This window comes from Oreochromis niloticus, linkage group LG15 (genome assembly GCF_001858045.2).
Source record: "Oreochromis niloticus isolate F11D_XX linkage group LG15, O_niloticus_UMD_NMBU, whole genome shotgun sequence".
NCBI lineage: Eukaryota > Metazoa > Chordata > Actinopteri > Cichliformes > Cichlidae > Oreochromis > Oreochromis niloticus.
In genome coordinates this window covers 36,211,194-36,238,516 of record NC_031980.2, presented here as the reverse complement: position 1 = coordinate 36,238,516, position 27,323 = coordinate 36,211,194, and the positions used below count along the sequence as shown (strand labels likewise).

The following is a 27,323-nucleotide window of genomic DNA, read 5'->3' as shown; positions in this document are numbered from 1 at the left end:
CTGGTCATGCTGTCAGTCCCACGCACACGGAAAAGAAACACAGCGGCGCTCACTTAAACAACTGTCGCGAGAAGAGCGAGAAAACTATTTCACAGACTTCTCCCTGTATTCATCTTTCATGGATATTTCTCTGTATTTGCAATGATAATATTGGAGGTGGATATTAAAACTGAGACCTGTCAGAGCCTTTTCCCAGTTTTTAAATTGTGCCAAAGAATCTTCTTTCTTTCATGTGTTTCTTCCCATCTCGTATTTGAGTTCTTGTTGCAGGCAGTGCTTTTATCCCTGTTGCTGTCACTTATATATTTTTTTTCTAGTATAACTTTTCAGAGTTTGCAGATCACCAAATCTCACACATCTCAACGCTGTACCCAGAAGATCAAAGCACATTATGCATTGTAGCGCTTTCAGGTCCGCGACATCCTTCCCAATTTTTGATGTTGTATTTACAAAACCTCCATTCTTGCTCTTGTGTAAAAAGTTCTGCAAATAAGCAGAAAGGACCACAAAGGGAAGCTACTGTTAAAGGGACGTTGAAAATGTTGGGTTTTTTTGTCAATTTAAATCTCTTTCCAACTTTAATTGGCACTCTCGCCGCTGCAGTGGGGGTGATTAATAAGACAATTCAGTTGGAAAGATGAGTTTTGGCGCTCCCAACAACAGACAGGACCGTGCCGTTGCTGTGTGAGAGCTGGAGCAGAAAATGGATAGTCATTTCCTTTTATGACCACAAAAGGCTGCTGTAGAGATTCAGTCTTGGTCTATAATTGAGACACCAGGGTATATTCTCTTTCTGGACAGACTCTAATGGTTAGTGCATTAAGGAGGATGATTGAAGAAAGCCACACACTTACAGTAGAGGCCGCGGTAAATCAGAAAAGATGGCTTTCTGGCCAATTTGTAGATTGCAGTGGGTTCACACTGTGCAGTGCTTTAGGTCTTCCCTCTCTCTCATCTTTGGTGAGTGCACTCTTCAGCAGAGTTAAATGGGCATAATTTTGAGGTAGAGGAGAGAACACTTTTAGTAGTAATGGAGAGAAAGCTTTGGACATGTTGTCATTGCCCTTGGAAATATAGCAAATGCGCTCTTCAGGCTTGCTCACTTCTCAGGAGGCTCTTCGCTGCATCACGCTCACTTTTGGGGTTCTTGAGGAACGAGTTGAGGAAGTAGCTTTGCTTAAGAGATCCGCAGACCTGCAGGCTCACGCTGCATGCTCACGCTGCATACTCCTGCTAATCCAATAAAGCCTCATGCAGATGTCATTCCTAAACTCTGGGTGTTTGAGCAGTTGTCTTTGTCCTGTAGTTTATTCTCACAGAATCCAAAATACAGACATTTAAATTTAACCCTGATCGCTTACCGCTGTTCCTGCTCAATTAAGCATGCTGCTGTGCTCGCCAGTGCATGCTGTGTTGTCTGCAATGTTGCATTTCACTGTGTTATAACAGCTCTACTTTGGCATCTCTGGGATTTTAATGATGACCCTAAACAGGCACTTACTGAAGTGGCTTATTGAAGCAAATCAGAGCCAATGGAACACTGCATCCCCATCCGCAGGCACCGATGCTGTCACATTAAAATTAGCCATTGCTTTTTAAGAGTCTGAGATGAAAACATGATACACTATGAGAGACTACTCAAGAATATGTTTCCATGTGTGTATTATTTTGCAGATATACAAATGTTAAACCTTTGACCACGACGGTGAGGCGATAAGGTGGCTCTAATATGCTGGAGGCGCATTTTGCTGGTGCGATTTAGCTTTACTTGTCCCCAGAGAGGGAAGGGTCACTTTAAATCAATACAAAGTTAGTCTAATTAAATGGCTTAGGTGTGAAAATGATTTGAAATCATGCATTTTCCACCCCACCACTTCAGTTCCAGAGACTTATTGAATCGGCACTGAAGCTGTCTAGCAGCACAAGGTGGCTCAACACCTTACTAAGACACTTGATGTCAGCTCTTCCTTTAATTTGTCACCCGTCCGTGTGTGACAGCTGTCTTCCGCAAGATTACAGGTCATGTGATCGTGCCAGGGTGGTTTCGTCTTTGTTGCCAACTGCCCTGATAAACCTCAGGAACTCTGCCCACCCATGACATGTCTTCTTCCCCTGTATTTAAATTGTAGAGAGACTGGTGCCTATATGTCACTCCATGATAAGTGCTAGGAATTACACAGTTCCTCGCTTGCCCAATTTAAACAACCCCTGCTGACACTGGCAGAGGAAGAAGCCTGAGGAGTAAAGATACTGTGCCCACTGCCTCTAAAAGAAAACCTATGCTCAACCCTTGCATCCAAAATTTTCAAAGAAATCATTATTTGAAGACTGGCTTCAGTTGTATAAATCAAACATAGAGGCATAATGATATGGAGATGCATTTTAGCTGCTGTTCTGTTGTTAGGTCTGATGCTGAATAATTTTCTCCCCTGTTTAATTCAGCAAGCAGATTAGTTATGCAGGGAAATGTTCCTGCTGTTCTTTAGTTGCATTTCTCCACAATAAATTAGCCATATTTTGTTAATTTGTGTATATTGATATTGTACATTATGCATTTAACAAAGGCTAATCTATATTATTAACTACTTGCTGTTTCGAGGGAGGCTTGTAGGATGGTTCAAATGACATAAAGTTGTTAATTATCAGATATTTAGCAATGTAGACTTCTCCACAATAATCTCCACAATCTTTTTCAAATATCTCCATATAAACCAAACATTCATACATGGTCATTTTATCCTTTACACAGTTTCTCAGTGGAGTTATCAGACAGTTACATTGTTGCTATTCTTACCCATGATGCCAACCTTAATCTTAATCAGTTTCATTTTTATTTATATAGCTCCAAATCACATTAACAGTTGCCTCACGGGACTTTGTATTGTAAGATAAAGACCCTACAACAGTAAAGAGAAAACCCCAAGAATCAAAAGGGAGGAAAAACTCCCTTTTGACAGGAAGAAACCTCCGGCAGAACCAGTCTAAGGGAGGGGCGGCCATCTGGCGCAAGCGGTTGGGGATGAGAGGAGGGAAACACAACACCTTATAATGTTCACTTTATAAAGTGTTCATCAAAGTGGTTTCAACAGTTATCAGTCATTCGAGTTCACACATTGGTGGAGCCTCGATTATGAACTGGTCTAAAATATGTCTTTATAGGGGGGTTATAAGGAACTACAGTTTTGGCATGAAATGGTGGGTAAACAGGTCTTTGCGCTGACATTAATGAAAGTGCTTCGCTGTTTAGGTAAAAAGAGTCTTACCTCTATTTACCTGCAATTTCATATCAAAATAGCTGATTTAAAATATGTCTGTTGAAGAGTTACTTTGGTTTAATCCACATTTAATACTTCTGCTGTGTTGACTTACTGCTTGCAAATGCTATGGCTGGCTCCTAGCAAAGTGTTACACACCCAAATGTAAGTGAGTTGATTAATATGCATACACACAATGCATACTTTTGATAAGGGAAGCTATGAAGGTGTCCAGTCAGTGTGATATCACCCTAGCCCCTCTAGCTTTTTTCTCATCCATGCACTGCGTTGTACCTTGGTACAGGAGGAAAAGGAAGAAATCCTTAAGAAACCTTCCTGTGGGTGTAACAGATTTGTTCGGGGCTCACCTGAGTTCAGCTCAGCTTTGTTCTCTGCTCACTTTGTAAATTGAACTCTAAGTCCTACTACAACACTTGCATGAAAATGCTTGTCAGCCGTCAGAGATGTGACTGTACTGGCTACTGATTTGCATTTCATATAGCTTTGACTGAGACAGAACTCAACCCCTGTTAATCACAGCAGCCCGGAGACAAACAGATCTAAATGTACTTGGTTTCTACTTTGTATGCATGATCATACAGGAGGAAATGTAACAGGAGGCTTCACTAGTGCTGTTCTTCAGTAGGGCTTTGCTCACCGTGCTTCCTTTTCCACAGTGAACGATTTCTAAATGAATCCCAGTGACTTTCTGCACTTGTTTCACCTTCAACGACACGTGTTATCGATTATGTGGACCCATACTGGGTGTCCTTATGACAGAGCAAAGAGTTTAGTCCATAGTCCTCTCAAATCACACTCCAGACACCTTTCCCTCATCTTTTCTTTAATTTGTTTTTTTGTCAAGTTTGATGTCTTCAGTGTTGCCCCTCCGCCCTCTCAGGATTAACTGCTGTGGAGTGGGGTTTTTTTTGGTTTTTTTTTTGCTCTTTCAGACAATTATCTCTGAGAGGCCTGGACAAAGAGTCCTTCTCTTCATGACAATTTCACCTACCTTTAAACCAACCCACACTGCCCATCACCCATTAAATAACACTTACTCTTGTCTATTTGAAAACACTAAATCACACTCACACACAGAGGCAACCCTAAAGCTCTTTTCCATTTCTGTTTTTTATGTTATTGAAACTGTCTGGACCCTCTCCTAAGTTCATCAAGCCCACGCGCGTCGTTTCAATTGCTGTCGTGAGCCTCGGGAAAATCCTCTCAGTCATCCCATCCACAAATGACAGTATCTATACTGAAGCACCCATTAAAAGCGGAGCATTTGCATCGCCTCTCCGTCAGTTACCCCCTCCTCGATACTCTTTAAATTCTTTTCATTGACAAACCACACCTTGAAGACCTTGGAGGTTTTTAAACGCGGTTAGAAAAGGTCATGACATTCAGAAATGGCATCCTCTTTGGGGAAATGGCTTGGATGTCTGACCGTTAAATAAGGTTAGTTCTATCGGCTCGATTTCTAAGCAGCTTGGCATCTTCTGCATCTCTAAAGAGTGGTCATTTCTCTGCCAGTACTGAAGGCTTTCTGCACAACTTGGAGTGGTTTCACTCTGTGTTATGGCTAATAAAGCAGAACAGCCCCCACACACAGAGACACACAGTATATAAGCACGTATATGCTGAGTATGCTCCCATTTGGTTGTAGTGGTGTGTGCAGGGATGGATGCATTAGAGCTGGATGGCTGGGGGGGTTGTTTCTGACAATTAATGATATACACGCCTTTGTTCACACACATGCAGAGACACACACACACACACACACACACACAGACAAATCAAACCCCCTGCATACACAACTTTTTTTGCATCCCGCACAGCTCATTGCTATCTCAGTTCCCCACTCTCCTGCGCTCAGTTCTTCTTCCCATGAAACAGAGGAATTGAAATGCAAGAGCTTAAGGGTAAAGCCTCGAAGGACGCAAACAGAAACCATTAACCCTTTAGTATTCCTTTGGCCTTGAAACTGATGAGTTATTCAAGGCTTTTGACAAGGATCCACCCTCTTCCCATCGACTAATAATGAAGAAAGGTCGATGAACGTGCTGCTGAGAGATGCCTTTGGCAAAATAATCTCAGGATTCAATGCACCAAGGGTCGTAACAGCCTCTGAAGTGATAAACGGTCCTTTATTATCCAAGTACCCCATATAACGTGCTTGAAACTATCAATGGGCTGAGCTACTCACGAGTCTGAGTCCTGTCACCACTGACACTGTTAATTAGCACCAAAGAATCCCAGGCGCTTTTGTCTGAGCACATTTGAAAGGAGACGGAAGGATTAGCCCATTTTGCTTAACATTTGTTATTCCTAATGCCATCTAGCATGCGGAGATCTCAGTGATGGTGGGTGGCTCCCCGTGGGCCGCCAGCCACAGATCCACATCCCAACATGAAACAGCAGAAAATGACTGGAAGGAAGCCCGTATGCCTCTCACCAGCGCAGGGAGCAATGTTAGCACAGACCAGAATGAGACGAATATTCCCTTCTTCTAGAATTGTCCATTTGCATATCACTAGTGACACTAGTGTGTCTTTTGATTGTTTGTTGGCATTTGGATGATTGATGTGTGTTTTGAGATCTGGCAAACCCCTGCTTTGCTACACACCTTAATTTATTCTGCACCACAGTAGAGACGAGACAAAGTGATAGACGACATGAGAATTTTATTCTGTTCTTTTCAAGTATATCCTAAGGATCAGTGCTGCAGGCATATATTAAACAGAGTCTGATATCTGACACCCAGTTTATCAAAATATACAGATTTGATAAACTAACAGTAACTAGAAAAGAGTGTTATGCAACACAGTTATTTGTAGAGCCCTGGTTGCTGGCAGTAGGTCATATCATCAGTCACACATAAAATTGATTCTGTGAGTAACGTCCTACAGGACTACGTTATAAGTGTTTTCTCCAAGTCTTTGTTATTGTGGAACCGCCACCCTGAAACACTAATATATTTATAGCACGACAGTCAATCATATCTTTGCATTTTATTCACAAGCTTCACAGAAAGAAATAGAAAATATAATTCAACATCTTAAAAAAGTGATATTCAAACTTTTTATGCAAGAACAATAAAAAGTGGAAATTATAAAGTGAAAAAAATAAAGAAGTTTGGATTTTAAATCTGGATCTGAAGAATTAAAATAGCAGCTACATATGCCATTAATCTGTTATATGTCATTAAGGAACAGATAGGTGTCAGATTTAACTTCGTATAAGAGATAACTATATTAAACAATGACATCTTTTATTCTGTGTAACAACATACACTCACCAGCTACTCGCAAAAGCTGGATAGGACCTCGTTTGGCTTCATTCCTTTGAGACTTTGCCCTGCCCACCCCCCACGCCCTTTTTTGTACATCCATAATGGAAATCTCCCATTCCACCACATCCCAAACGTGCTTAATTGTATTAAGATCTGGTGGTTGTAAAGGCCATTTGAGTACAGTGAGCTTACTGTCATGTAAGTCATGTGAGAAGTTTCATCATCAGTTTGAGATGGTTTGAGTTTTGTGACGTGGTGTGCTATCCTGCTGGAAGCAGCCATCAGAAGATGGGTACACTGTGGTTATAAAGGGATGGACATGGTCAGTGACAATACTCAGGTAGGTTGTGACATTTAAACAATGTCGGCTGTACTAAAGGGACAAAAGTGTGCCAAGAAAATATCCCCCACACCATTACATCCCCACCAGCAGCCTGAACCGTTAAGCCAGGATGGATCCATGCTTTCATGTTGTTTACACCAGATTCTGACCCTGCCATCCAAATGCTGCAGCAGAAATCGAGACCTATTATTCCAGGCAACAGTTTTCCAATTTTCTGTTGTCTAATTTTAGTGTGTGAATTGTAGCTGCAGTTTTCCTGTGTAGCACTCAGTGTGGTCTTTTGTCGTTATAGCACTTCTACTTCAAGATTGGACATGTTGAACATTCAAAGATGATCTTCTGCACACCTTGGTTGTATAAAGTGGTTATTTGAGTTATTTTTGCCTTTCTATCAGCTCGAAGCAGTCTGGCCATTGACCTCTGACATCAACAAGGTGTTTTCACCCAGCGAACTGCCGCTCACTGGATATTTGCTCCATTTTGGACCATTCTCTGTAAACCCTAGAGATGGCTGTGTGGAAGAAGCCCAGTAGGTCAGCAGTCTCTGAACTACACAGACAAGCTGGGGCTCGTACAAGCGACCGTGCCACATTCAAAATCACTTAAATCACCTTTCTTTCCCACTCTGATGCACGCTTTGAACTTCGGCTGTCTGACCACCTCAATGCGTATTTGTGTTATAAAGTTGGTGAACAGGCCTGTTTTTCTTTTTTGGATAAATACCTCTCAGCCTAAATGTTACCTTTATAATGACTGTGTGGACACATATGGACAGGTCAAACACAAGGCAGTTCTATATCAAGAGTTTTTAGTACAGACTGATTTCTGGTACACAGCAAACAGTCCAAAAAATCTGGCAGAGATATTTTTAAAAAGACCTGCAAAGAACAAGTTTTAAAAAACACAAGAAACAATGGTTGATTACCACTAGGAAAACACGAGGGAAATGGCTGGAACGCTAGACGTAAAAGTCAGCACAGGGGAAAAGTAACACAGAGACTACAAACACAAGAAGAATAGGATGATAATTAGGTGATCACACAGGTGGGAAAAGTGCCCAGGAAGTTAAGTATCTGCAATTAGACCAAAGAGAAAAGTAGTTTCATGACAAAACATTGACAAAAAAGCAGAAACATGAAAGCGGACCAGGGATGAAAAAAGCCAAATGTGTTCCTGATACATTTCAGCAAATTCAGTCTGTCGATTTAAAGTCTGATCAGCAATTTGCGTTATTGCCTCCATTGTATTATACAGTCTGAGCACATTGTTTTTTGGGTGACACGGTCGCTTGTTACAATGAGCACGGGCAGTGTATACGTACCCATTAATGCTCACTTAAGTGTTTATTAATCAGTTGCACAGAAGAATACGCTGCTCTTTGATTAAAACTAAAACTACAGTGCCTGATTTTTCAAATATTTGTGTCTTTGAGAACTCAGCTGGTCCTGCACATACAGTGTACCACCTAATGGTGCTAAAAAGTACTGATATACTATATACACTATTTATACTGAATACTAAGACATTGTTTGTCTTGTCTTTTTTGTTGATCAGATTTGTTGATCAGACTCATGTGGGTTATCAAGAGATATAACATGTATGTCAGGATGTTTTACGCTAAAAATCACTGCAGTCTGAGGAGTCCTGGAAATTCTGGAATATGTGGGACTGGGAACTGACAGTTTTTTAAGGTGAGAAATGATTCACTGAGTAGTTGAATGGTGTTGGACAAGACTAAGTCAGGAGTTGTCAGTAATCACGTAAGGACAGCTTGTTGAAATTGCTTTTTTAACAAGTGTGGATGATTGTTTTGTCATCACGTGTCTGTCAAAGATATATTTTCAATGTGCTGTGTGTTTTTCTTGGGTTAGATTGCTCCTGTTCTTGGAAATAGTGCTTTAATGCTGCATGTAGCCTTGATGGAAAAGTGCACATTCAATCGTCTGCTCTTTTCCACACACATTATACAGGGACAAATTAACAGTGATGGAGGGACTTAGTAATTGGATGCTGGGTCTGATTAACCAATAAAAAAGCATTTTGAAAAGCATTTCGGTGGAACTTTGATCAATTTTTTTCTAGACAGACGATATTAGCTTCTTTTATATGCTGCTGCTGGGTTACCCTTTATACTGGGCTATAATTGCCTTTAATAGTATGAATGCAGTATAATTGTAGTGACATTTCCCATACTGACATCCCCTGTCATGAGACCAGTGAGTCAACTTGTTGGTGAATACTGTATGTAAATGTGAATCCATCTGCTTTGCTTCCGCCGACAGAGAGGTTTGTGTGCATTTTACCAAATGTATTGATATTTTCAGCTCCTGAAACCAAGCTGAGTTGAACCGGGGGTCAATCCACCAGTCCAATTTGTCGGTAAACGCAGACTCATTCCCCTCAGTGATTCCAGTCAATAATGTTTAACCTCATGTGGAAAACAAAGGCAGGGAGAGTAGTACTTACAGACTTGAGAGCCACATTCACCAAGTGTAGTCTCACATCAAAAGCAAGGAGCATGTGTCACAATCATCGGTTATGGTATTTATGCAGGCATGAAAGTTGCACATCGATAGCGTCAGCGTGGCAGAGCGGATAAGCCTACAGAGGAAAGGCTAAAGTGGATTTGGAGTAGAGGGGGAGGATGTGAAGGAGCAGATAAGAGTTGAGGGCTTTTTTGGGGATCTGACACGTTGCAGTGTGAGGAGATATTGTCTGCCTTTTATTCATACAACCTAAACATCCAGGACTGCTGCACAGCTATTGTCAGTAAACACAAAGCAACAGCTCAGCCTGCACTCTGTTTAAATGCGCTGACAGCAAATTTGATGCAACTTTTAAACACAAGTCATTGTTTTTATTTGGCTGCTTTTTTCCCCACCGCCTCACACCACCTCAACTTTTTTCTCGCAAATGTTTCTTCTCTGAACAATTCCAATTGCAGCTCGATCAGTGATATAGAAAAAAAAGTACTGACCAGCATTTTATCGGTGATTGCAGCTTGCAGGCACCAGCATTTGTTTATTAGCGCTAACAACACGGAGGACATTTTCCATCCTTCTTTCCCAATGACCCACTGCCATTGATGACAGACTGCCTAAATCAAAGAGTGAATCTAGCAGCAGCATTAGAGTAGTGACACAGCATTATATCCAGTAGCACAGCGCAAGACAAACGCGCCTATGTCGGCTTTCCCCGGTAATTTTCAGTTAAAGTGTAAAGCTAACTGCTTAACGCTTTAACAGTAACTAACAAAGTAACTTAATCTTGTAACTCAACAGTTTAGCGCCTGTTTTAATAAATGGTGATCAGAGGGGGACACACAGCTCTCACTGTCAGACATGCCTGGGCTTGACTTGTTGTGTGCACTGCCTGGCATTGCTATATCAGTGGCATCTTGATTTGATGCTTTTATATGACGTAAAAAACCTATACCAGTGGGACCATATGATATGGCACAACCATACTAAGATCATTAATTTAATGCTACTAAATATCTCTAAATTTCAGGACAAAAGATTTTGCCTTTTATCTCAGTGCACGTATCTGACATCTGCACATTGCACTGGTACAGATTAAACCAGTAAATCCCCAAAACGAAAGCAGTGCATGACTGAGGTTGATTGTTTTCAGGTGTCTCTGGGGATTGTATGAAAGCTACATTAAAATGCATGAGCATGAAGTTATTACAGTATATTCTTCGAGTTACTAATCTAATACTAATTAGTACTTTAATAGTGCTTAAATAGTTCAAATAAATTCCGCTACAACCATTTGACAATAAGCTACTCACCATGTGTTTTACTACATTAGCTTTAATTCTCATAATATTAATAACTTTAAAGCTCCTTTCATGTGTGTCAAGCATAGTTGTAGCATGTACAAAAAACACCATCTATAACTGCTTTAACATGTGCCATTTTTATTATTACCCTTGGATGATCAGTGTAACACACGGAAGCAACTCTTCCAATTCCTCCCCGCACACCGCCTTCTTCGTGTCATAAGAAGACCATCCCAGAGACACACGTCAAATTCACTCTTAATTCTGCCTTAAATACAGTCCCCCAAATTAACTGCAGCTGACATTAGTGAATTAGTTTTGAGCCTTTCCAGCGCAGCCCATCTCCAGGACGACAGACGGAGGCTATTAAGAATTAATTAACAACCCTGCAATTAGTTTTCTGGTTTCAGTGTAAAAGGGATTCATTCTCATTCCAGACTGCAATCTCCTAAAGCTACATGTGTCACGGGGGTCACATAAGTAGCACGGCGGCTCTGTTTTGTTTTGTTTGTTTCATTGTCCATGAGGATTTTGTGGCAGGAGAACTTTATATCTGTTTCTGAGACCTTGAACTGTGAACCGCTGAACACATTCCTGCGTGTGAAAGGAAGGCACATGCAGAGGGACCCGGCTGCCTGGTGTTGTATCAGCACTGCCTGTACTGTCTCAAACTGCTATATAAAATATCCCTCTGAATCAATGGTGCTCACTTCAGGACACTATAGCTTTTATCTGAACCTCCCGCAGGCAGTCAGCAGCAAGGTGGGGAGTAGACACTGGAGTGCATTCACTGCCTCGGGTTCTGTCTTGGCGTAATAAAGGAATATTTCATGTGTGACACTCACACAGCCTGTGGGCGTACATTATCTAAAGCAGACTTTGAGTTAGAAATAATTAACAAAAACATATTGCTTGTGCCTTCATTGAATTGCGTGTGCCATCCACTCATCCTCATTCTCGCGCGGTGCCTCAGCTAGGAATAATCCACTGCACATGCTAATCACTTGGCGATTGATTTGGCCCTTTTTGGTCTAACAATTTCTGTAAACCACCGAATTGATTCGAGAGAAATCAATTAACAGCTCAGGGTAGGTAAATATGAACAAAATTATGGATCGCTCTGCATATAGTATGACCATCTGAGCAAATTCTTGCTGCAGCTTGTGTGCCCGCGCTGAGATGCTCAGCGGGAGCGAATTCCGGTAAGGTTCAAGTAGCCCCAGGTGAACTCTGATAACCAGGCAGTCTGCAGTGATAAAGTTATCTTATATCCATCAAGAGGAAAATGCACTTAACCCTCTACATCCAGCCCTGCCATTTTATCAGCACCATAATGAAAATTGATAAAAGGGAGCTGTCTTATCATAATCCCACATACATAACAGCAGGGAATTGCTATTTTAGGAGGCTACAGGTGAAGGAGATGAGTGGAACAGAACAGGCAGGAAGAAAGAGTTGCCTCCCAGTTGCAGATCAGATGTTATCAGGCCGCATCGATGGAGGAGCTCACGGTGATGCAAGTAGAGGCAGTTTGTCGTAAGACATTCTTCATAACTGGCCAGATTGTCGCTGTCATCGCAGGGGTGCTGGAGCTGAGCAGCGCCTGACTCAGCGAAATCCTTGGCCCTGCAGCCAGGACTTGCACAGAAATGAAATCCTGATAAGCATTAAAATGTGAGGGAGAAAAGGGGGCAATTGTTAGAGAGAGCGCGAGCGAGAGACCCACATATGAATAGGAGATTATTACGGAGACAATGAGAAGACGAGAGGAGGAGAAAGGAGCTGCATGAACCCACTACATGCTGACGCCATTTGTTTGTGTCCCTGTGCATTTTATTAAGCCTCTAACATTAAACAGATTTAGCGGGAGCAGCCAAAGTCATGAAGTAATTATGCTTTAGAAAACGCTGTGATTAAAAGCGCTTGCTTAAACTATCAATCCACACTGTACTGCGTTTTCTTGTTTATTCCCAGAACATGCTGCTCTGAATTTACCCTCTAGATTCAGAGGAGGGATGAAAAAAGGGAAAAATTCATAAAACATTTTAAAATGGAGATTTATCCATCAGGCTTGCATATAAAGTACACCATTTGCAAGCTCATTGATTTCCTGCATAAAGCATGTCCTTGAATTGATAGGTGTAATAAACATACGTTGAGGTCACTGAGAATCGTGGATTCTCTCAAATACCTGACTCAGTGCGGATGAAATGAATGTAAATGCGCTATAGAAGGAGGATGAAAGAGGAGACTGTACGAGGGAGCGGTCGATCAGTGAAGACAAGCAACAGTATCTCTGCGGAGAACACCGGAAATGTCTTCTCTGTTGGGATTCCTTCCTCCAGCTCACACTGTGCTGAGGGCTCTCTTAAGTGTCCAGATACCCCACAGAGGTGTTGATTAAGTCAAGCTGAAGGCCAAAGCCCGCCTGCAATCGAGAGCCCCCGGCTCACTCAGTGGGCTATCAGGTGACCCGTCTCCTGCTCATTCGTTTTCCAGTCAGATACTGATGCTGAGAGGAGCTATTAGAGCCAGCCCCAAAAAGCATTCTGCTGGGTGGTGATAACTGGCAGGTACCACGATGTGGAGAAAGAAGGGGGAGAGGGGTGAGGAAACGGCAGCACTGGGAGGCGGAGGAGGGTAAATGATCTCTGAAGGCCATCTTATTAATGGAGGCTTTTCATTACTAGCACTAATGCAAATGATTGGTGGGGCTAATGAGCTCGAAGGTCTGTGTGAATGAGGGCTCTGTGGAGCAGCAGTGTGTGATGATCATAGCGGGAGACAGAGGTGATGAGTTTTGAACATCGTATCTGTTCATGATGAACATTTTGCTTGTACAAGAACAGAAGGAATAGAGAAAGGAATGGATGACTGAGCTGATGGGTCGGTGAGTCAATTGTGCACCGACTCGATATGGCAGCCCGCTACAGGCAGGAGGGTAGAAGATGAATGGTGAAGTAGAGGAGCGTATTTCACCGTCAGCGGATTGAAGTGAGGTAAGGCATGGAAAATGTCTTGATCGCCTTCTGTACACTCTCGGTGTGTGTAAGCTCTCTCAGGAGACACGTTCTTTGAAGGTGCGGCATCCCCTCGTCACATGTCACGAGGGTTGCATTATTTTACATTTAAAGTCTTTACCAAACATGATGCCTGGGAAAAAACCCCCTGCTTTTTAGTGTTTGCAGTACTGTGCAAACACAGTAGCCACCCTTGGTGGCTGCTGTGAACCTGGCGTGTAGAGGGATTTAGCCCGATTTACAGCATGGCGTGTACAGGATCAGTTCTGGCTCAGGAGTGTCTCATCTGGTGTCTCTCGGGGGAGCTGTGGGGGAAGGACCAGAGGCCACTGATTGATGGTCAAGGACACTGAACCCCTCCCACACCCTCTGCTCAGAGGAGCCCATCTCTGAAGCCACGTCCACAGGGGGATTGGGATGTTGCCTGGCTGGCTGCCGTCCGTGTGCCGCGAGTGACAGGCTGTTTGGAGGATACAACCAACTCTGTGAATCCAATAAAAGACAAATGAATAGATTGGAGACTTCATCCAATACAAGAACATGCACGTTTGTTCGATTTATCTTCCTTCATGTGCTTTATTGAATGTATACAGTATAAAGCTCAAGGAAAGGAAGCCAAAAGTACCAGTGTGTGTTGGTTAAACAGCTGAAAAGTAGTAGGGTCGGGTTAAACTTTATGTTTCTGCATTTGTGCCGGTGTTGGAGGATGATGGGATTTGCAGGCCTTCAAATAGCCTGAGCTTGCATAGGTGACTGATTTGAACTATAAAGGGACCAACAGCAAAGATAGCCCTCGCTCCCAAATAGATCTTCACCTGTGTCTGCAAAGCCGGCCAATTACCTCACACTATGGATGCTTTTCATTATGCTATGCGAGAAAGGACACACCTGTGTTTCTCCGAGCTCCTCCAGAAGCCTCCTCGCTCCTCGAGGTACATTTAAACGATTGAAAGGTCCTCGTGATGGCGGAGGGGGAATGAATTCAGGGTCATAGGAGAAGATAGGACGCGGGGAAGAATAGGTTAGCATAATGAAAAGCACCCTATTACTTAATAAATAATGGCATTCCAGCGAATTACAGTGCAGCGCAGCACTCGAGATAATACTCGATACAAAGCCCGCATTGAGTGCCACAGTTGCAGATTTCAGTATGATTCATTATCTGTGTCAACAGAGACTGAAGTTCAAGGCCTTAGCATTTGTTGTGCATATGATATGTGGGTGACAAAACTGCTGTCGGTGGAGATTTGGGAGAGATAAGGGGTAGGGAAGGATGAGAGAGAGTGAGAGAGAGTGCTTCATACTCCAGCTCACTATTTACAGCTAATGGCTCCAGTCCAGAATCAGGGGAGAGTAGCGGGGATTGTTATTTTCATATGACTCTTGCTACAGCTGGAGAGGCTTTAGTTTTTCATTTCAATTCTGTTGCAAAACAGTAATTGAAGCATATCGCTTTCATCTCCACTTATCTCCTCTGCTCCTCTTCCCTTTGGAGCGCTGCTTGTCTTCCCTGCGTTTGCGCATCCTTGACACTATTGGTTTCTCTATGATATATTGTCTGGTATTCTGGTACTTCATTGTAGCTTGCTGCTGATGTACATGGCAATTAAATTCAAACCCCAAAGAGGTAGAGCTCAGTCAGAACCCCCCCTCTCCCCCCTCCTGCATCCGCTGCTGCTGCTTCAGCCTCACTTTCACCCCCCTTTCAATCACTGTCCTTTTTTTCTCTCTCGCTTTCTCCTCCTTTAGTTCACCCTGCTTCTCCCCACATCGCTCTTTCTTCTGCACTCACTGTCTGTCTGTATCTTTCTCCTTCCATTCCCTTCATGGTAATAAGCAGAGTAATAGTATTGCAGGCGGTTCCTGGTTGGGGAGTTAATTAAAATGGCAAGTTACAACCCACAGAGTCAAAACAATGGAGGCTTTTCGCGGTGACACGGGGAGATATTAAACAAGCCCAAAATCAAACACAGAGAGGAGGCAGGGACCGGTAACTCTGACTATACCTCAACCTCACTTAACACTTCCCTTCCTGAAGTACTGAGAGGTTTATTGTTATGCTCTCCAGCCCAGTCAACATTAGTCATCGCAGAGATCCAGTAATTACTTCGTGAGCTCTTTGAACTGCTGCACGAAAAGCACTTGTGCACAAGATATTAATGTGATTACTGCAGTATTTACTGAGCCGTAAACTACACTGACTCTGATGAGATGAGAGACTGAAGAAGGCAAATAGTGACATCTGCCTAGTCCCCCACCCACCACCACTACCACTATACGCACACACATAAACACACACACACGCAACACAAACAACACCCAGAATGATTTCGCTAGCATGGCTAGCACAATGCTGCGCGCTGAGGCGCAGGCAGCAGTGGGCCGGCTGAGCAGGACAGGAGCTGTTGCTATGGTTACCATTTCTCAGCTCGCTCTCACAGCCCAGGAAAACTGTGTCATTATCCTGTACTTTGGATAGGAGGTGAGGGAGAAAGAGAGAGAGGACGGATACAAAGACAGAGAAAGAGGTGGAAAGGGGAGGCAAAGAAAGAAAGGCGAGAAGGAGAAAGAAAAGGGAGGGTCTGCGGCCCACGCCGGCCGGCCACGGACATAACATGTATATCATCGCACATCAGACACATTAAAACTACTTACAGCAAAGGTGGAAAAATACTGATTGTCTTACAGTAGAAGGTCCTTCTGGTGAACCTCAGGTGTTTGCAATTATGGGGATGTTACTTTGACATGTACCACCGACCTAAACGTTTTCTGCAGACTTCAACGACACCGGCCTCCCTCGGCTCATCTCTATAAATAGATTCTGCATATCTATTAACCCAATCACATCTAGGCAAGCTTTGGCTGTGCTAAGTAAAGAGCACGTATGGAAAGAAAAGGAGAGAAGGTATTTGCTGCAGTCATCAACTATCTTATTTTATCTGCTTTTGTAAAGACAAAAGAAACACCGGACGATGGAATTCCGGCCTGGATATGCTCCGCTTCCCCAGAAAAACGTCACAAGCTATTTAGTAATGGCTCGAGGAAAACAACAAAAAGCTCCAGGCCAGCTCCCCACATCCCGGCCTGATCAGGCATCTGTGGGTTGCATCTGATCCGCGAAGGCCCAAACCTGCACAGGACCCAAAGGATCTGGTGCTAATATCCCGCTGCTGCCAGACACCACAGGACAACCCCCTGGGTCCCATGTCCATTCACTGACAGGTCCAAGCTGTTTTGGCAGCCCGGGGTGTACCTTTACCATATTCACCAGGCGGTTTGAATGTTGTGGCGGATCGGTGTAATTGTGCACCTCTGTTCACTGTTTTTTTTCCCTTTTTGTTCCCCTTTCCATCTGTCAGACAAGCTATAGTTTTCACTCTAATAGGTAAACAACTTCAGCGCTGACAAATAATGCCTGAAAATATCAGGTGATAACAGGGTGGCTTTTTCCCTTTCTCTCCATCACATCTCCTGAGAAAATTGTCAACAACAAGCTATTATGTCGGCAAGAAAAAAAAGATCAATCTCTGCATCATTGTATTTATTTTAACACACTAGCGTTCATATAACACTAATGGCAACCATTGCAGGTTCTTATTGAATGAATGCACGGCCCTCACTACCAGGGGCTGAGATTCTTGCAGATCACGCATCTCTGACCTTTGAAACGGCACGAAAATGGCTCGATATGTTGGCGACAGAATCTGTGTTTCTGCGTGGTATGTCTGTGCGTTCGGTTTTGTCGTCATTCACTTTGGGCTGTGTGTTTGTGAGGTCCACATCAGAGGAGTTACATTGTGAACTAATTACATGGCTGTGTAAATAGAGGCACCCTGCTGATATGGGCTGTGCACCACATGATTTCCCCTGGTGCAGCAGAGCCTGTTTGTGCTGCTTTGCCCACTTCTTTGTGCAAGCATGCATGTGACCTGTACATGCAGGTTTATACATATATATATATGTGTGTGTGTGTGTGTGTGTGTGTGTGTGCTGATGGAGTGTTTGTTTTGTAACCTGTGAGGTGTGCTTTATTGAGCTACAACCTAAGAGTGTGCCTGTGATGAGGAGGCAGAGTAGCCCTTTTCCAAATGAAAGGCTGCCCTCTTCCTCTTTGCCCGCCTGACGCAGCTCTCCAGAGAGACCTGTTCATATTACTGTGGCTGTCTGCTGGTCAGAGAAACACAAACAAGCCAAAACAAAGCCTCCTTCAATAGCAATGTTACAAAAGACCTTGTTCAGCCCTCAACTGTTCTCCACTGATGACTTTTTTGGGCCACTAATATGAAAGAGGGAAAAGGGGGAATAAGTGTTTTGACACTCAACTAAAAATAGATGAGATGGAAGAAAAGGTTTTTTTTCTCTTTTTTTGGGCTCTGGTGCTGCTACTCCTGATTGAACTGTATGTCCGGTTAAAGTTGGATTTACTAAATGTTTTAACTGTAGTGGTAGACAGAGTGCAGTATGTGCTGGTGCTAAAGAAATTTGCTAAAGACCACCAGTGATGCACCACTGCTTTCAAGTATTAAACACTGTTAAAACCATAAGGTCCCAGTGGAGTTTCATGCCAGTTTATTGGAGGAAATATTACATTTGGAAAGAGAAAACTGTTGTTATCTGGCTGCACCTTTAGTACATACACATTTAGAGCTGGCACACCTCAAATATCTGTCTGCTTTAATAAAAAACCCAAAATTTACATATACATACACAAGATGGAATCTGCAATTGAATGCAGTCAAATCTGTTGCATTATACATACACATAAATTCACATTAACTACTTACATTCAGAGTCCAGCCAGAACCTCACAGGTCCGAAACACAAATTCAGACATTTCTCCACAAGCGTTGGCATTGTTGCTGCAGGAGATTCAACTGCAAAGTGAGATAGGCAATGGGCAAGCGCAAGTCATGTGACCTGTTGAAAAGAGACGGGTTGCGACCCACACAATCACCTTACGACTGAAAGGTGATTGCAACACCCTTACCTAGAATATGAGGGTGTTGGCCGTTTAACATCTGGGAGACCAGTAGGTCACCATAAGTACTTGCAATCAGTTGCCAAATGCGGAAAAAATAGTTTTCTAGTTAATGTGACTCTATTAAAACATCACTAATGTCATTATTCCACCAGCACTTTTCCTGTGATGACAGGTCAGAATGTCTGCAGGGAGTCGGGGAGCTGTAGGTGATGTCACAAACCCTCTGGGTCTGTCCAGGCACCCGAGTGTTCAATAAAACTAAGAGGAAAATAAAACAGCTGTCGATCAGGTCGTACACGCCCTCGTTCATTTCGGAGAAGTGATCTGATCAGACAGCATAACACACCAACACCTGTCTCAGTTGACTGTTACTGCTTTAAGCCGCAATTATGGGCGACGCATTCGTCACCGCTCGCTGCATAACCATTTATACTCGCTGCAGTCTGCTTCTAAATGACAGGTGTTGCAGCACAGAAAAAAAACTCTAGATTACAAATAGAAGAATAAAAAACAGAAAAAATGCGACCATGGTGGCGTTTTCAGTTCACTGTTGTCGAAGGTCTCATCTTCTATAAATGTTGCAGTAATCTCCCTCTGAGAACGTCCTCAGTTCAGCAGTAATGATGTCACTTCTGGATGTTACATTTAATATCTTATTTAGCCCACACGGTACAAAGAACTGGTAAGGTTCACACCAGTGGGTGAAAAACTTACTGGCTCATAGTGTTGTACTATAACAGTAGTAAATGTGTCGGGACAGTTTTGGAAGGTCACATGACCAGTAATCTATAAATGTGTCAGAAAAAACTTAACATTCAACTCAGTTACATAATATGGTGTTAACATTTTACTCACTCTTTGGTCATTGATTGATTTTGATCATTATTTTTCTTCATTTGCTGTTTTTAAATTTGCTCTACAAAGAAGTGGACTTTTATTTTTTGATCTGGGTGAACTTTCAGCCATTTGGAGGCTTGATTTCTGTTTGTGTTGCTGATCAGTTAAATTACCAACAAGATAATTTCCTACACATCATCAAACATACCTTCAGCCCCACAAAGTGTGCTGCGATATCTCACTGACTTCCTTACAGAACACTAATCTTTGACCATTCACTGCCACATCAACAGGCTCCCTCCCTGACATCTTGGATGTCACCAACCATTTTACTGAGACTAATATCGTTTTTTAATTGGACGATGCCACCGCTTTCATCTGTGGGCTGTTTTTCCATTCCTTCCCCTTTAATTACTTAATCTCATATAATTCATTATGTAACTATATACAGATTTGTATCCACTCATTTATTTAATGTAGTATGTATGCATGTCTATTGGTATATGTTTGTACGAATGCATTGGTGTGCAAATGCGTATGTAAAGCTACTTATGTATGTATATGTTTATTAGTGTTTCTAATGTCTTTATCCTTTACAGCTTGTTCTGTTTTCCTTTATCTATTGTTAAAAAAGTAAAATTGCTAAAAGTCTTATGAGTTCATGTGTGGTAATAATCTCTTCTGATAGCTTTACTACATTTAGTTGTTCATGAGATTATAATGCAGCCTTTTTACGAGTATCAGAGCTTAACTCTGTCTCACAAGCCAACTGGAATCAGTGGCAGCGGTACGGTAATTGCCATTTTTGCTGTGTCATTTGGACGCGCCACGCCAGCTGACCGCGGGGTTTGCAAATGGTCGGTGCAGCAAGTGAAAGTGCAATCACAACTAATCAGAGCTTCTCTTGTTTCCTGCCCACAGCGCCCAACACTGCACCCTATGGGAGCACAGGAAGTGCGCACATCCCGCTGGCCTGCCGGTACCTGGTCATGGCTCTCTCCTCCTTCATCAGCGTGTACTAGCAGAGGCCAGCCCAGACACAATGACTGTCGAGAGCATTTATGAATCCTTTTTGACATTGCTGATGGCTGGAATCCAATCTGGTACAGTTTGTTGAAAAGCTGTGGTGGGAAAATAATCAGCGTTACTTTTTGTGTGGGGAAATTTTTTTTTTTCTTTTTTTTTTTAATCTTATTTTCTTATTTGGTGAAATTTCTGTCATGTAAATACTATGATGTTTTTTATTATTATTATTATTATTATTATTTCCTCTTTATTATTTTTTTCCTTTTCTGATCGATTGACCAGCTTGTGATTCAGTGCTCATCCCCAACCCCCACACCAATCAACAGCCCCACCCTCCCCCCGCCCCTCGAACCTTTCAAATGAGTTACTTTCATGCATCTTTTCCCTGCGAGGCGATGGCGCAAAATTGACATCTTCACCTGTTTTTGTACACGACTAAAAAAGAAGCAATTCCGCAAAGTCTCACAGTACACAGAATTACCATACCAATGTTGTATTGAATGTATTACTGGCTGTTGAACAAAGGAAAGACATTTAGATTCCTAACAATACAATTTTTGATCATGGAGTGAGCTCAAAAAAAACAAAAACAGTTAAAAAACAACAAAAAACCAACAACAAAATAATTAAAAAAAGGCAGGGCGTTTTCAAGACCTGTATTATCACGATTACTCAATAGATGGATGAACAGTGTTGAAGGTGTGTTTGTCGTATCCTGAAATGGGTCCTTCAGTTACTATGCCTGCCTAACCGCTTCAATCAGGCAGCCGTCAAAAGTAGCAAAATATACTGTATTGTATCTTTATATTTTAATATAGCGTAGGCTTTTGTTTTAAAGTGGGACCAGCTTTTCTCATTCGACCAAGAGCATTAACACAAACCATGACTTTGTACGCTATGAAAGGAGGAACATCGCCGCCCCATGTTTACATTTTTCTTGAAAATAGAAATAAAAAAGTATATTCTCTGTTTTTTTCCTTCTGTTTTGTCTTGCTTTTTTTTCTTCAGCGAGTCAGTGTATGTGAAGAATATGACAAATTGTTGCAGTTAGGAAAAGGCGAGGCCCAAGTTGAGCTGCTTCTTTCTTTTTAGTTTGCGCTCCACCTCCAGTAGGCATCAGGGCAGAGCACTTTGTCTCTGAATTTGCTGCGTACCTACTGATCATCTTTGGCTGAAAACCCACAGCTCCGTAATGTAGGATCGGTTTTTTTGCCCCCAACTTTGGGTATGAAACTTGGATAATGGAGTCTGGGAAAGCACCGTTCTGCTGCACTGCATTTCATTACTCTCCTTTCCAGTGCGGAGAATTAAATGCAGAAATACGTCCCTCTCTCTTTCTTTTTTTTCCTTCAAATATAGAGCCAAAGCCATATTTGGCTAAGTGCATAATCTACAAAAAACCTAGAATAATTTCACCTTTTGGAAGTTTTACTTTTTTTCATGTTATTCATGATGAAGAGAAGATGCTCATTACCAAACAAACATGGCCTAAGGTGCTACCAGCCCTCTCCAAGATGATCAAGGTTAACAAAGAGATGATCAGTGTGCATCGGAGGTCATTTAAATTCAGCCTAACAGCAGAAACTGTAACTTTTCAAGGCTTAAAATCAGTGTTTGCTTTTAGACAAGGCTGTCAGCGTGGCATATTCATCCTCACGTATCCTTAATTCATGGTTGAAACAGAGAAACTGTACTGTGATGCCTTAATAGTACCATAGACATTAAATTACCCTCTTTTTGAAAGGACGCTTGGAGAAAATCTCAATATGACACAACTTATTTGTCATTTTGACGTATTATTGATGACTGAATGTTCATGAACCATTAGCTGACTTATCTGTTAAATTAGGCATTATATTCAGTCAAATCCAACCGATGGCTCCTGCAGGTATTTTCAAATAAGTCAGTTGTACAAATGCAGTATTTGCGGTCCAAATAACGCGTTCGGATTTGGACCGAACAGTGGAGGGACTAACAGCATTCAAGTTCAGAGTATTTTATGACGGCAAACTTGCAACTGCAAATCTATAGAAAAATAGCCATCGCAGTTAAAAGACTTAAAGCACAAACATTATTGTTTGAACGTTTTGTGGTGATTTGTTTTGAGGTCTGCTGAGCTTTTCTGTTGTTTCCTTTTCCGTTTCTTTCTTTTATTGTTTGTACTAAAGTTGTTATCAGCTTGTTTTACAAATTATAAAAATACTGCACCATATGATCTTGTTTAAATGTTAAGGTATAATGAAAATGGGTCAGACGTATATTTATTCTCTTCCTTTATGAAAAACAATGTAAAAAAAATACATTTGAAACATGTAAAACTGAATATGTGACATTTATTTGAATGAGGCACAGTATGGCATAGTTTATAATGTTGTCTGCTTCATTTAGATGCCATAACTGTTGTTGATTTAAGTACATTAAAAGAACAATGTTTGCAATCAAATTACCTACTTTTTGAAAGAGAGAGGGTGTGAACCAATATAACAGTATTATAGAACAGAGTCAATGTGTGTATATTTGGAGAAAATATGATACCTTTTGATCTTTAGAGCCAGTGTGTAGTCATAGTTTCACACACTTGCGTGTTTGACGATGTGCAGAGAGTATGGTTGTGCTGCATGTCAAAGTTAACCTGTGTTTTTGAGGTGGGCATTTTACAGATATTCATACTTTTTATGACTGGACGCAGTTTTTTCCAAACGTTTGGTTCATAATCCTGGTCTAAAAAGACATACCTCTTACAGATTGCCAGGCTATGTTTGTTTGTGATTTCTTTCGATCGACTTTGCTGATAAACTAAAAACAACTGCTGTTCAGAGTCATGATGATTATTGTGGCACATTGGTGACAGTCTGGAGTTATGTTGGTTGCTTGTTAAGCAGTTAAAACCATGCTAGTATTCCATATGAAATGTACTGGATGTTGATTATTTTCAATAATGGTATTAACAAGTCCCTTTTATCAAATCAGTATTATTTGCAATAAAAGTCTTCATGTTACAAGATAAAGCAACATCTGAGTTAATGAGCGCTCAAGAGGACTTTTCATTGTTACTTCATTACGTTTTAAGCCAGAGAGTAAAGCTAGCTGAGACAGCATCCTCACAGCGTACGCCGGCCCGTCACTACAACCTCACTGCACGTCATTTCCCCCCCATGACGCAGATTCAGACTACAAAATTAGCTTAAATGCTACCTTGTAAACATTTGCCAGAAGCTCGTGTGGGTTGCACCAGTCATTTGTAAATTTGCTATGTTTGCATTTAAAGTCTTTCATAGTAACAGCCAAAAACTTGTCAATAAAAACCGGCATAGCCTTCCAATTTGTGTAGAAGTCTGTGGCAAAATGACCCAACTTCTCACTTGTTTTATGACCACAGTAAACTCGTCAGGTTATGGTCTCTCTCACTAGTTCTTCTTTAATGCATCTAGACTTTTATTTTATAAAGTATGGTCCCATTTATAGTAAAATAGATGGTTAAGCAATTCGTGTTCAGTAACTACGGTTTTGCAGTGTTATTGGGTTTGCAGTCAGAGCCACTCTTCGCCCATCGGGTTTCTAAATACCAACCTGGCCACAGCTGAAATGACCAAGCGGTGGGTGTGCATCTTTTATTTACAGTTTGATGCACATCCATTGTGATGTCACCCATCAGTCTGTGAAGTCCCGAATCGAGCGTTTCCATCCTCATGTGATGAGCAAGGGCAGGTCTGGCTGTGAAACCTTATGCTTATTAGCTAATAACTTGTGATTGACAGCTTGTTAGCCAGTTTCAGGTGACAGTTAATCCTCCATTTTGACACATAGTATGAGATATAAGATTTACAACACAGACTTAATGTTTTGTTCTATATGGTCCACAACGAGTAACTGAGTCCATAAACTCAGCAAAAAAGTGTTTACAGAGGTCAAAACAGAAAGCCATTTTCCTGTAGATGTCTATTGGACCAGATGTCTTTTTGCTACCACAGCCATCGCCATCTGGTGGCCTTCAGATAAAATGCAGGTTTAAGGCACTTCTGCATTGGCTTCATTTTTCCAACCCAGATGCTATGTCCATGGTTTATACCATCCATGGTTTCACTGCATCCTAAATATTGTTTTCTCTTTAATTTCTTATTTTAGTTTTTTTATGTACGAATTTTCGGATTGGGATGGGTCTGGATCAGGTGGTATGGCGGGTCACCTATCACTCAGAAGGTCAGTGGTTGAATCCCTGACTCCTCCAGTCCATGTGCCAAAGTATCCTTGGGCAAGATACTGAACTTCAAGTTGCCCCCAATGCATCTGTCAGAGTGTGAGTGTGGCTGTGAATGTTAAAAAGCACAGGGGCACATAGAAAAGCACTGTATGAATGTGTATGTGTGGCTGGAGTAGGAAGTTCTTTCAGTGCACAACCAAGTAGAAAGGTGTTATTTAAGTACCAGTTAATTTACAATGTGTTCCCATTGTATGTAGTTCTTCAACATAAGAACTAGCTTTTATGATATTGCCCATTCTAGCTAAAAAAAATGGACTTCAAACAGTTGGTGCACCCAAATATGTCCTCTCAAATGAGTGAAGACTGATAAAACACAGTATAACGCGTTTTAAGTGCACATAATCCAGCTTAATAACAGTTTCTCATGTGATGCTATGATACAACCACCAGTCCCAAGGAAATAATCATTGTTCCCCAACTGGTTGGCAAGTGATTCTTGGAAGTTGTTGGCTGCCGCTAGGTGAAATTGGTGAAAAGATGGTGCTGCACCAAAAGAAAAATCTCCTTAACTACCAACTACAGCTGACTAGCTGATCGGCAGTAAAACTTGAAAAAGTGCAACATAAACTGAACAGAAAAAGCTAAGCTTCACTGCTGCAGCCAGCAGTGACAGGTCTGTGTGACTTTTGCTTTAGCAGTCAGTTTCCCAGCAAATGCCATCAACCTCCAGCAACAGCTCTCCAACCAACTGGGAAATACTCACTTTTTTCCTCATGATCAGTGGTCCTCATTCGCTTGAGGCTACAATGTTACCGTGATTATCACACACCCAAAATAGCAAGGAAGCTAAGGCCAGGTGGTTAGCAATCATGCGTCAGTTAAAGCTCACTTCTCTGTAGCTAGATAGCTAGCAAGTGACACTAAAACAGTCAATCGTCCCCAAAATGCTTTAAAAATCACACATATTTAAATAACTTAAATCTGTCTTGATAAGTCAGAACAGAGTAGATGTTTGTTCTGTCACTCTATGAAACTGTAGCTAACATCAGCTAACGTTACATTAGCCATTGCTAATGTTTAGATTTGTATGCACCTCACCCCTAGCTTCCATTATAAGTCTGTTAATGCAACTTAGTTTAATATTATTTTGTTTGTACATCTTATGATTTAGTGTATTTCTTCACTTTTGAAAGAGACCTGCTGGATCCGCCCTGCCGTAAACACGTTGTGGTTGAGCGAGGTTTTTTTTTTTTTAATGGTGCAGCTCAAATTAACAATCATTTTATCAATCATTGCAAATGTGCAGCATCATGCATATTTGATCCCCTCCCTTCCTGCCTCAATCACTGTACAAAGCCTCCTGAGCACAGATGGCCAGACTCCACAGCACGCAGGATTAACCACCTTTTGCGCTGCATCATCGTCATCACTGACTGGCATGCATCGCTCAGTATACGTGATCTGGAGACATCAGCGGACATAAGTCACCGCTCATTCCATTCGATATGCACCTGTGCTACTTTATACCTTTTTGGAAATAGCACGCGGCTTTCTAGTATTGTATGACCCGAATACACTCTTGACTAAAACATCCACGGTGTGACCTACCTCTTAAAAGTTCAGATGAAAAAGTCGTGCTGATGTACAAGCTGAAAAGAGGCCATGCCACCCACCTGCAGAGATCACTGCCTCACCTCACGCTCCCAGCTGACAGCGGAGGCAAAAAAATCTCTCCACTTTTTAAATTTAAGATAAGAGGATTTTAAATATTCATGCTAGCGCGTATTATTATGGCCCCGCAATCCCTATCCTGAATTTTTAAATTTCCCCATTTGAGAGCATCCTCTTCCTCTCACCGTGATGTATCAGAAATGCACTGCTCTCTGTGAATGCACTTATTATGAGCTTGAGTTTGTTGCATTGTGAGACAACAGCTGTTGAAAGTGAGTCTCTGAGGGGGGACGAGTACTGTACTGAATGTGCCTTCAAAGTGTGCTATTAATCAGCTGAACGCTATAACCCAGCCCTTATTTAGAGCGTTACTGCCATGACAAATGTCATATTTCTTTACACTGGCTGTTTTATAACACCAGCCAATCATTCCACTTTAACAAAGACGCAACCAACGACCGCTCACACTTATAACTGAGATCCTCTGTATTTGTACCCCTTGAAAGTACTCACCCATATAATGTACAACACAAAAAACAATGAGTCCAACATGGTTTGAAATGTCACGATAATCACAATAATTCTGATTAGCGAATAGTTCGGTGTCGTCATGTGTTTATCTTCCAGGGTCTGGATATCATGGGGTCAAACTGTGCACACAGATTATTTTTACAGCTAGTTACAGGCACGTTTTTTAATCTTCCATCCTTTTTTGACATACTGTGCCTGACTGTATTGTAACTTTCCTGATGCTTTAAAAACAGCGAGGAGGATTTTGTGGATCATGTGCGACTGTGGATGTGGGACTTGGGAAACATCGTGACAAACTCAGACTGCTGTGACACTCTGAGACAGCGCGTTACTGCAGAGTGCATACACTGTACATGTCACCGGTAAGAGCAGGGAGGAGAGGC

General features: G+C 41.9%; 1 protein-coding gene across 2 annotated transcripts in view; it reads left to right on the top strand.

Moving 5' to 3' along the window:
- The window catches only part of negr1 (neuronal growth regulator 1), a 162,771-nt gene extending 136,375 nt beyond the window's left edge, over positions 1-26,396 (top strand). For both annotated transcript variants that reach the window (XM_005459910.4, XM_003455370.5), the window contains one exon: positions 20,433-26,396. In XM_005459910.4, coding sequence (XP_005459967.1) covers positions 20,433-20,533 — 101 coding nt within the window. In that variant the 3' untranslated portion in view covers positions 20,534-26,396. The remainder of the gene's footprint in view (positions 1-20,432) is intronic.
- Positions 26,397-27,323: the final 927 nt, after the last annotated feature.